The sequence below is a fragment of the Martes martes genome (assembly GCF_963455335.1).
Source record: "Martes martes genome assembly, chromosome: 16".
In the NCBI taxonomy this organism is placed as follows: Eukaryota; Metazoa; Chordata; class Mammalia; order Carnivora; family Mustelidae; genus Martes; species Martes martes.
In genome coordinates this window covers 61,557,367-61,568,569 of record NC_137904.1, presented here as the reverse complement: position 1 = coordinate 61,568,569, position 11,203 = coordinate 61,557,367, and the positions used below count along the sequence as shown (strand labels likewise).

General features: G+C 56.7%; 1 protein-coding gene across 3 annotated transcripts; it reads left to right on the top strand.

Moving 5' to 3' along the window:
- The first annotated feature begins 71 nt into the window (after positions 1–71).
- Positions 72–10,784, top strand: TK1 (thymidine kinase 1). 3 transcript variants are annotated; one of them, XM_080826451.1, is made up of 7 exons: positions 72–229; positions 352–383; positions 1,435–1,545; positions 3,979–4,072; positions 9,345–9,434; positions 9,673–9,792; positions 9,889–10,784. In XM_080826451.1, exons 1-7 carry the CDS (start codon positions 164–166, stop codon positions 10,105–10,107), a joined length of 732 nt encoding a protein of 243 aa, XP_080682577.1. In that variant the 5' UTR covers positions 72–163; the 3' UTR covers positions 10,108–10,784. The 3 variants fall into 3 exon arrangements, with proteins under 3 accessions (XP_080682577.1, XP_080682576.1, XP_080682578.1); XM_080826450.1 differs by having other exon boundaries at positions 98–229; positions 9,673–10,777; XM_080826452.1 differs by lacking the exons at positions 72–229; positions 352–383 and adding an exon at positions 1,266–1,319.
- Positions 10,785–11,203: the final 419 nt, after the last annotated feature.

The window sequence follows — 11,203 nt, the reverse complement described above, 5'->3', positions numbered from 1 at the left end:
CTCCCGCCGGGCCGCGGCCGCGCGCTGATTGGCTCCGGGGCGCCGGCGCCGGCTCCCGATTGGCCAGTGCGCCGGGGATAAAAGCGGAGCGCGCGGGAACCCGCGCCTGGCGGCTGGGCGGTGGCACCGGGGGGTCCCCGAGCTGCAGGCTTTCTGGGGCGCCATGAGCTGCATCAACCTGCCCACCGTGCTTCCCGGCTCCCCCAGCAAGACCCGGGGGCAGATTCAGGTGCCGCGCGGGGACGGGATCCCTGCACGCGGGAGCGGGGTCCGGGTGGGGGTTGGGGCCGAGGCCGTGGCCGGGCGTCCGTGCACGGCGGGCCCCGAAGTGAACCTCGCCTTCCCTCCTAGGTGATTCTAGGACCCATGTTCTCAGGAAAAAGGTAAGTCAGTCGCGGCCTCGTGGGGACCGCCTCCTCCCCCATCCCCCCCTCCCCGGGGCCGTCCTCCTCCCCTGGCGCCCCTCCTGGGCCCGCCGCCGCTCTCAGACAGGACCCCCAGGACAGCCCCCGCGGCCGGACGGCGCGTGCCCGCCCGGGAGCTGCTGTTCCCCGGGATCCGGTCCTGGGCAAGGCGCCCCTTCCGTAAGAGTCGTTCCACCACCGCTCCCTCCCGCCTCTGGCTGCAGCTGCGGACGGTTTGGCCTCGCACCGAAGCCCTCTCGGAAAGGGTCAGCCAAGCCTTTCAATGCTTTTTGTGATTAAATTTTTTAATTCTTTTGAAATCGCGTCTACCATGGGCCAGGTCCTATGCGCCCTGCAGTATGGGCAACCCCCGCCCCCCGCCCGCCTTCCGATGTGACTGTTTCCTTAGTTTAAACACTAAGGAGTCAGACCAGGGCACCTTTGCTCCCCTGACCTGATGGCACCATCACCTGACCTAGGCAGGACTAGCCAGCCCCCTGAGAAATGCCCTCTGCCCCGGGGTGGGGGGTGGGGGTGGGGTCACTCCAGTGCAAGCTCTTGGCTCTGGGAGAGGCAAAGTGATTTTCTTCTTGCACAAAAAAATCTTATGAAATCAGTTCAGACGAGGTGAAGGCCTCCGGGATGAGACTGCTTTGGAAGGCAGTCTGGCCCCTCTCCTCCACGTGCGGCTTTTGCCTCTGCCGGCTCCACCAGATCCCTGAGACCCTCACCCCTCCATCCCCTCCCCGGACCATCTGGGGGTCATTCCTTGCCACCCTCGCCAAAGAGAACACTTACCACCTCAGCACGCCTCTATTATTCCATTTTTCCCGGGCTCCCTCTCGCCGGTATCCCTCTCAGGCCTAGACTGTGGACGCCCAGAGCACGGGCCCTCTGTCTTCTTTCTGTCCATCGGTGGGTCTCAGGCTGCAGACCCCTAGAAGGTGGTGGGGCGCCCCGCATGTGCTGAGGGGGTCTTCCTTGCCCACTCTCAACACCGTGGGGCTCACGGAGGGCCCCGCTCTTGCAGTACGGAGCTGATGCGAAGGGTCCGGCGCTTCCAGGTTGCCCAGTACAAGTGCTTGGTGATCAAGTACGCCAAGGACACTCGGTACAGCAGCAGCTTCTCCACGCATGACCGGTGAGTCCCTGCCCGAGTCTGTCCTGTCACACGACCGCCCCCCCCCCACGAAGCCTGGTGAAAATTCCCAAGGGCCTAGAATGTACCGTCAGAGCTCTCTTTTAGCAGGAATGCTTAGTAATGCCGATGCCTGGCATCGAAACCCTGCAACTCCGCAAACTTTCAAAGTCGCTTGGCCAGGGACCGTGGACTTGGCCTTTCGCGGAGTTCTAGCCCAGTGTTCTTAACCAGGGGAGCTTTTGCGCCCCCGTCCCCGGGAGTCCATTTGGCAATGTCTGCAGACAGTTCCGGTCTTCACGACTGCAGTGGGGGAGGGACACGGGATGCTTCCAAACCGAACATTCCACAGCACACAGGACAGCCCCACGGCCAGTATCTATCCTGCCGCAGTTGTCAACAGTGCTGTGGTGACGGCTGTGCCGTGGCAAACTGGTTTCTTGGAGCCTGCGTGTTGTTTTTCATTTGACTTTGTCGTCGTTACAGCCTGGCTCACTCTTGGTTGTTGTGTGGCCTTCATGCACCTGCTTTTACGTTTATCTGCCTGCGCCCTGAGGACGTTTCTGTTTGCCCTGTGAGGAGGGGAGGGGAGGGGAAATTTACATTGGCTCTTGCCTGTTCCTTGGCTACGGATCAAGGCCTGAGATCTCTGAGCCTGGGTCGTGATCTCTGTACTTGGGGCTCGTCCCGCTGAAACCCCCGCACCCCGTGGCAAAGCCATGCTTGTGCCACGGACAGAGCTTGCAGCCTGGGAACCTCAGAATGGCCCCGTGTGTGTAGCCTCGGGGTGGCAGTGTGGGGTTTGTGAAGCCAGGCGAGGGGTGGGGTGGACAGTGCCTGGGACTCGGAGCTAAGCGGGAGGCTTCTGGCCGTGCTGTCCGATGCTGGTCATTTCTGCCGTCCAGTTTGCTTCCACCCTAAAACATGCCGTTCTGCTGCTGTACCACACGAGGGCCCATCCAGGGAGGACGGTGGGAGCAGAGGAGGCAGCAGCGTCCCGGGAGAAGTCAGGCAGATGAGGGGCCCCTGGGAGCTCTGCCTGGAGTGGCACAGATGCTCTCTGACTCGGGCTGCAGAGGCTGGGATGGGCCACGGCTGGGACCGAGCTGTTGGCGCAGGAGGGACAGGGCTCCAGAGATGCTGCCCTTGCCCGCCCTCTGGTTTTTTCTATTTGGGGAGGGAAGGGGGAATTTGAAATACTATCTCATGCTAGTCCCAGATCTTGGAGTAGGATTATAGCAAGATAATAACTTATCTTGCTATAAAGTATTTTTGTTTATTTTTCTAAATACAGCTACAGGCTGCGGGGCCTTCAGAGAGTACCAGTGGCCTTCAGCTCAGGTCATGGTCCCAGGGTCCCGGGGTCCCGGGGAGCAGGGAGTCCGCTTCTCCCTCTGCCTCTTCCCTCCTCCCCGTGCCTCCCCCAACACCACTCCCTCCCTCTCTCGAATAAATAAACAAAATCTTGAAAGAGGGGGGAGCCTGCGTGGCTCAGTTGGTTAAGCATTTGCCCTTGGCTCAGGTCATGATCCCAGAGTCCTGGGATCAAATCCTCCATCGGGCTCTCTGCTCTGCAGGGAGCCTGCTTCCCTTCCTCTTTCTCTGCCTGCCTCTCTGCCTACTTGCGATCTCTGTCTGTCAAATAAATAAATAAATAAAATCTTTAAAAAGAAAAAAAAAAAGAAATGGCCCTTGGTGCGGGGACAGGTTGGGTTGGAACCTTCCTGCACATGGCCTTCGGTTTTCAAACGCTTCTGGATACGATTCTCCCCATTGGGCACACAGGACAACAGTGTGACCTTGGATTTGAATCTTGGCTCTGCCAGTTAATTGCTCTGTGATGGTGGAAAAATCCTCCGACCTACCAGAAGAGCCAAATGGATTGAATTCTTTTCCGGCAGTGCTGGCTGGGGTTCCGGCTTATCTCTGCGGGGACACACAGGGCTGAGTCTGGTGCCCGGCCTCCCCCCAGGACCACACTGCACCTTCCAGAGAACTTTAGCCTTGATTGGGCTCCTTAGTCCATAGAAAGAAGCAAAAGATTAAATTTTAGGACCACATTGACAGAAAGACAGCTAGAATGCAGCCTGAGTTGTATTTAGGTATTCTTTTTCCCATTTTTGAAAGAAATTAAAGCATTTCACCTGCCCGGCCCACACTGAACAGAAGCGGAGCCTTGAGTCTCCGTTAAGCGTTGTAATGTGCATTGCTGACTTCTAGTCTGGTGCATCAAAGGAAACAGCTTGGGTTGAATGACTGGTTTTCTGAACACGGGCCTCTATCCTCCCCAGAGGCTTCCCACAGGCACTAACTTCAAGCCCCAGCCCAACAGTGCAGCTGCTTTGCGGGTAGGGTGGTCCCAGGAGCCGGCCCCCAGCCCCAGCGTTCAGGTTTCCACTCCCCGGCCTTGCTCACCTGCTGGCTTTCTCTCCCCAGGAACACCATGGAGGCACTGCCAGCCTGCCTGCTCCGGGACGTGGCTCAGGAGGCCCTGGGGGTGGCTGTCATAGGCATCGACGAAGGGCAGTTTGTAAGTTGGCCTGTCCTGACGTTCTGCCTACGAACTTTCAGTCTGTCCCCCTTCCTCCTTTGTTGGTTCTATCTCTGATCTTGTAGGAAGCAATGTTAACCTGCTTCAGCTCGTGTCTGAATACCCTTGGATTCTCCATACTGCTTTTCATGTTTTAAGGGATTTATTTTACCTTCTTAAAAAAAAAACAACATATATATATATGTGTGTGTGTGTGTGTATATATATATTATATATATATATACATATATATATTAAAAAGGGTCGCTTAGCCATTAAGCATCTGCCTTCAGCTCAGGTCATTGTCCCAGGATCCTGGGATCGAGTCCCACATCAGGCTCTTGCTCGGCGGGAAGCCTGCTTCTCCCTCTCCCACTCCCCCTGCTTGTGTTCCCTCTCTCGCTGTGTCTCTCTCTGTCAAATAAATAAATAAAATCTTAAAAAAACAAAACAAAACAAAGCAGGGGGGGGCATCGGGGTGGCTTAATCGGTTGAGCCTCTGACTCTTGATTTTGGCTCAGGTCATGACCCCAGAGTCATGAGATCGAGCCCTATGTCGGGCTGTGCTGGGCATGGAGCCTTCTCACTCACCGCCCCCCTAAGAAAAAAAATAAATATATGTATTTACAGTGAACAACAACAAAAAAATCCATTTTCTTGGGGTGCCTGGCCGGCTCAGTCTGCAGAGCCTATGATTCTTGACCTTGGGGTTATCAGTTCAAGCCAACTTCTGGGCGCTGGTACGGAAGCGCTGCTCTGTTTGCCTCCTGTCGCTTCTGGCTTGTTTGTTATGGATTTGTTTCTCTTTGGAAGCGCGCCCTCCAGGAGCGCTTCCAGCCCAGGACCTTTGAGCAGGAAGCTTTCTGAGTCTTGGTAGGAAAATGTCTTTGTTTTGTTCTGTAGGATAAGCAGGGCAGCGAAGGGTAGCTTAACGATGGTTTTTCCCTATGGCTTTGGAGAAGCGGCGCCCCTTCCTGCCGCTCCGGAGAGGGCCGCCGCCGGGGTGTGGCTGCCTTCCTGAGCAGGTGACTGGGTGACGGTTTTGCTCTCAGAAAAGTGTGTCCTGGACGGGGTTGTGTCTAGTTTGGTGACTGGTGCGTCTTTTACATTTGCGCGCCGGTGCCTTCGTGCCTGGTGGGGAGGATGCCGCCACTACCCCCCAACGTCTCACCCTCCGGTAGGTGTTCTGGGAGCATCTCCCAAAGCGTGTGTGGTTTCAAAGACTAATTTCCATTTGGGATTTTCAGGTAGTTCTTTTTGCGTCACGCCCGCTCTCAGTCACATATCCTTGTTTCTGTTGACGGATGTACCGTTTGTTTTAACTGCTGCCGTGCCCTCCTTTGCCTTTTGGAAAATCTTGTGTTAAAGGCTTTCCTGGCTCAGTCTTTTCCTTTCTTAAAGCGCGCGCACTGGCTTGGGCACATGGTCCCTTATTGTATTTTACTCCACCTCTATGCCCTAAAATTCGTGTGTGTGTGGGGGGTTCGTCACTGCTGCAGGGAGAACCCACATTGCAGGACCCAGGGGCGTCTCACCGAGGGCCTGGGGAGGACTTTGCTTATGGGGCTCATTCTGGGGAGGATTTTAGGAGCTCGGCTTAGCCCTTGATCCAGTGCCGTCAGGAAAGTGGGGTGATCCTGCCCGGCATCCTAAATCTAATTACATGACCCTGGGGCCCGGTTGTGGGTGCCAGGCCAGCTCCTGCTTCTGGGGCTGCCCTTCTCTTTTCACAACCCAGAAAAACAACCCAAAAACGCATTACATGTTGGTTCTATATCTGTCTAGTTTTATAGGCGTACATTTTTTTTTAATTAACATAGAATGTATTATTTGCTTCAGGGGTGCAGGTCTGAGACTCGTCAGCCTTACACAATTCACGGCACTTACCATAGCACACACCCTCCCCAATGTCCATCACCCAGTCACTCCATCCCTCCCACACCCCTCCCCTCCAACAACCCTCAGTTTGTTTCCTGAGATGAAGAGTCTCTTATGGTTTGTCTCCGACTCTGGTTTCATCTTGTTTCATTTTTCCCTCCCTTCCCCGATGGTCCTCTGTCTTGCTTCTCAAATTCCTCCTATCAGTGAGATCATCTGATAATTCTCTTTCTCTGATTGACTCTTTTGCTTAGCATAAGATCCTCTAGTTCCATCCACATTGTTGCAAATGACAAGATTTGGGGGGTTTTTTGATGGCTGCATAATATTCCATTGTGTATATATACCACATCTTCTTTATCTGTTCTGTAGGCGTATGTTTTTTTTTGTTGTTGTTGTTGTTTTAAGATTTTATTTATTTATTTGTCAGAGAGAGCGCGCGCACACACAAGTAGGCAGAGCGGCAGGCAGAGGCAGAGAGAGAAGCAGGCTCCCTGTGGACCAAGGAGCCCAATTCGGGAATCGATCCCAAGACCCTGGGATCATGGCCTGAGCCGACGGCAGTGGCTTAACCCACTGAGCCACCCAGGCGTCCCTATAGGTGTACATTTTTAAAGAGGGGGCTCCTATCACGCTGTGCGGCTGTTTACCCGTGTCAGCAAATACCCCCGCTAGAAGGATGTACCCGTCCTTCCGAATGTTTACAAATGCACCATATCTTTCTTATGCGAGCCCCCTGGCATGTGCCATTTCAAGGCTGTGCTGGACATCTCTGTCTGGTATACGGGGGTTTATCTGTGAAGTGGAATTGCTGGCCAAAGGGCCAGGCCCATCCATCCGTCCATCAGCACTTTCGGGCCTGTGCCCCACGCCAGCTGTGTGTTCGGTGTTGGGGATCTAGTCAGCGTCTCCACCCCTGCGCTTACACTCTAGCCCAGGGAGAGAATGACGTCATAGGTCAGGTGGAGACAACTGGGGGGAAAGGCACATCAGGGGGACAGAGCTAAGGTGGGGTGGTCAGAAAGGGGCCTGCGAGAGAGCCAGCGAGTGAGCGGCTGGCCGGTGGGGTGTGTCTCGGGTAGGAGGGAGGTGGGTGGCTCCAAGCAGGAGAGTGGACGGCAGGTGCAGAGGGCCGTGTGACCACCAGGCCTTTGCAGAAATCCCCAGGAGAGAGGCATGAAGGGCGGGTGCTGGAGCGTGCCCGCATGTGCACGCACGTACACACGGGTGCACACACGCCCACACACCCTACTCCACTGCGTTTCTCTTTTGTTGCTGCTGCCTGACAGCTGTTTCCATGTTTGTAGGCTACCCTTTCTTTCTCCTTGATGACGCGGGTGCAAATCCCCTGCGAGGCTTCCTAAGGTTGGCTCTGGGTTCTTTCCCCTGTATCGAAGCTCCTTTAGGAAGCGGCTCAGCGCTGGTCGCCCGGAGGTATGGAACGGGCAGCTGGACGCCAGTGGGCCAGCCCGCCACCAGCAGGAACCCTCTGCTGGTACTTTCCTTCCTGGATGCCCCTGCTGTAACTTTTTGTGTCCGCCAAGACAACCCGATATTTGCTAACTGCTTGGAAGTTCTATTTTATTTTTGTTATTTATTTTTTAGAAGTTTTTATTTATTTAAATAATCTTTATACCCAGTGTGAGGCTCAAACTCACGACCCTGAGATCAAGAGTTGCGCGCTCTTCTGACTGAGCCGGCTGGGTGCCCTGAAGTTCTATTTCGGTTTAAGATTTTATTTATTCATTTGAGAGACAGAGAGAAAGAGCACACAAGCAGGGGGAGCCGCAGAGGCAGAGGGAGAAGCAGACTCCCCGCTGAGCAGAGAGCCTGATGCGGGGCTCAATCCCACGACCCTGAGATCATGACCTGGGCCGAAGGCAGAGGCTTAACCCACTGAGCCACCTAGGTGCCCCTATTTATTTTATTTTCTTTTAAAGATTTTTTATTTATTTGGGAGAGAGAGTGTGGGTGGGCTCTCGATTTCCTGACTGCGAGATCATGACCTAAGCCGAAACCAAGAGCCAGAGGCTTAATGGACCACGCGCCCAGGCGCCCCCTAAAGTTCTGTTTGAAGCTTAAGCTGCGTTATTTGCCAAGGGCTCCTGTGACAAGTAGCACAGACGGGGCAGCTCACGTAGCAGGAACTGATTCTCTCCCAACTCTTGAGGCTGAAAGCCTGAAATCAGGGTGTGGTCAGGCTCGTTTCCTTGTGAGGGCTTCCAGGCCCCTCCCCTTCGCTTGCGGACAGCCGGCCTCCCTCTGGGTCTCCATCCAAATGGCCCCTTCCTATAAGGACCGCAGTTGTATGAAATTGGGGCTCACCCTGCTGACCTCATTTTAATGGGGTGGCATTTGCAAAGACCCTACCTCCAGATGAGGTCATGTTCTGAGGTACTGGGAGTTAGGGTTTCAACGTGAATTTGGGGGGTGGGAGGGGACACAGGTCAACCCATAACATGACGTAAAGATGAATAGCAATAGAAATCAATGTCAGTCACGAGCTTCCCGGCGGGTGTTCTACGGGGTGCTGGCCATGTGCCCCGCGCTGTCCTTACCTTGGAGACCTCGGGAACCCCTGCTGGGGACCCCTTCCCAGGGAGGTGGCATGTGAGCAGGGGACGATGTGAGCTCTTTGAATGTTGGCGTCAGCGCAGTGGGCGGGAGGGGGGCTGAGGCCCTCCCAGGACCCCAGACCTGGGTGTGGAAGGACGAGTGTCCTGACGTTATGCCTCCATGTGGCGGGTGAGGCACAGGGAGGCTCATCTCTGGGTGGTTTTGCACCTGCCCCCACCCAGGGATTATTTGGTAACGTCTAGAAACTGTTTGCTCTGTGACAACTTAGAGAAGGGAGTGTTTACTGGCCGAGAGCCCCTTGCAGACTGGGAGCTGCATTTCTGTGACCCGCAAAGCGTGGGGGAGCAGAGTCAGCGTGGGTGGGGCGGGGGTGCCTCTGTAGCTGTAGCTCTGTGCCTCTGGCCGGCCCTACAGAGGGTAACGGGATTTGGCTTCAGCTGAGTCCTACTCGAATTGCTCTCGGTTTTCCTACAGTCACCTTCGCGGACCTTGTCTTGCTAACCGTCCAGGTCCCGGTAATCTCACACCCTGATAAATGGGCCAAGCCCAGCCTGAACGGCTTGGGAAGAGACCCGCTGCCCCAAGACAAGAATGTGCCTGTTCACACAACCTGGAGATCAATCCAGATAGACAAACACGGCCCACTGGAGGGAGAATGATTCAGCAGGGAAAACTCACAAAGGACCCGCAGAAACAGCCCTGGGCCGCTTAGCATGACAGCTGACTGACAAAGTGAACACAGGGCCCGCTGTGTCCTCCTGCTCTGTAAGGCACTGGCAGAGCCCTGACATCCCCCCCAACCCCTGTCCCCTTCCAGTTCCCAGACATCGTGGAGTTCAGCGAGACTATGGCCAACGCCGGGAAGACCGTGATCGTGGCCGCACTGGACGGGACCTTCCAGAGGAAGGTGAGGCATCTGATCCCGGCTTTGGAGGGGCCTGGGCGGGAACAGGGGCAGACCCGCCAGCCTCGGATGACCGGGGCTTGCCACTTGGCGGCACTTTGAGCCTGGCCGTGCCCTAGCCGGGGCACGCAGGTGAGCAAGACCGAGCTCCTGGCTTCTCCGGGTGCATCCAAGGGTTTCGAGGGACAGCCCACCTGGCCAGGTGGAGGTGCCCACCTGCTGTCCTTTGCTGGGAGCGTAGGCGTTTGGGACCATCCTGAACCTGGTGCCCCTGGCGGAGAGCGTGGTGAAGCTGACAGCGGTGTGCATGGAGTGCTTCCGGGAGGCCGCGTACACTAAGCGGCTAGGCTCGGAGAAAGAGGTAGCCCCCACCTGCCTGCTCGGGGGCGCGGGGTGGGGGGGGGCCCGCAGGCGCTGCGCCCCGCCTCAGTCCGCGCCCTCTGCGTCCCGCGGCCAGGTGGAGGTGATTGGAGGAGCAGACAAATACCACTCCGTGTGCCGCCTCTGCTACTTCAAGAAGGCCTCGGGTCTTCCCGCCGCGCCGGACGGCAAGGAGAACAAGGAGAACTGCCCGGTGCCGGTGTCGGTGCCGGTGCCCGCAAAGCCCGCGGAGGCGGCCGGAGCCCGGAAGCTCTTTGCTCCGCATCAGGTCCTGCAGTGCAGCCCGGCCAACTGAGGCTCGCCGGCCCGCGGCCGCCCCCTGCCGGCCGCCCCCCGCCGGCCGCCCGCCCCGCCCCCGCGCCCCCCGCTGGCAGCCGCGCAGCCCGCCCCGAGGAGGAAGTGGGGGCGGGGCGCAGACGGGACTTTCTGCCTCCCGCCGTGCGGGGCTGGGGCAGGTGCGCTGCGCCGCCCGGTTCCCCCTTCCCTGGTTCCCTTCCCGGCCGCCGGCCCCCTCACGAGCCCGGCCGCCGCAGTCAGCCCCACCCCCCACCCTCCCGGGGGGGAGGGGCGGAACCACACACTGGCGACGTCGGCGCCCACGGCCTCTTCCCCCTTGTGGCTTTCGCCGTTGAGTTTCTCTTCTCACTGGGAAGTCCGTGCGCCAGTACCTCCCGCGCAGACCGAGCCTCGGCCCACGCAGAGGTTTCTGTCTCCGCTTGGGACTGACTCCCGGCCCCCAAGGGTGGCTGGACTTGGGTCCTCCGGCTGCCTACACCCCCGTGATCATTTTCTCCGGAATTACAGCTTCTCTCACGCGGGAGACCCTTAGCCTGATGGGACTCAGGTCCCAGGGGCTTTTTTAAAGCTGGAGGGGGAAGTGTTAGGGCCAGAGGTGGCTAGGGTTAGGATCTATGATTCTGTTGTGGCCTGTGAATTAATAACTAATATTAAAATATACTGGTTGGTGAAAGCACATGTGTCTGTTTTTTGTGTGTTGTTTTTTTTTTTTTAAGATTTTATTTTTGAGAGAGAGCACAAGTGGGAGGGACAAGCAGACTCCCCCCTGAGCAGGAGCCCAGTCCCAGGACACTGACATCATGACCTGAGCAGAAGTCAGACACTTAACTAGCGGAGCCACCCAGGGGCCCCAGAAGCACATTTGTCTTTTACAGCCTGGGATGCCCTGGGTCTCACTGTAGACAGCTCTGACGCCACACGGGTGGGGATTTCTTCCCAGATCCTTTTCTACTGCTACTAGTCTCTTCGCCACACCATTTTAACTGAGAAGCGATAATGAAGTTCTGGGAGGAACATTTGCTTGCTCTTCTGTCTGGATGGGTTTCAGGACAAAATGGGTGGCCGGAGGGGCTTGGGGCCCAGGATGGAAAGAC

Coding starts and splice junctions, on each gene's coding strand:
- TK1 (XM_080826450.1), top strand. CDS start 164: ATGAGCTGCATCAACCTGCCCACCGTGCTTCCCGGCTCCCCCAGCAAG. Junction 4,073..9,344: donor GCATCGACGAAGGGCAGTTT/GTAAGTTGGCCT, acceptor GTCCCCTTCCAG/TTCCCAGACATCGTGGAGTT. Junction 9,435..9,672: donor ACGGGACCTTCCAGAGGAAG/GTGAGGCATCTG, acceptor CTGGGAGCGTAG/GCGTTTGGGACCATCCTGAA.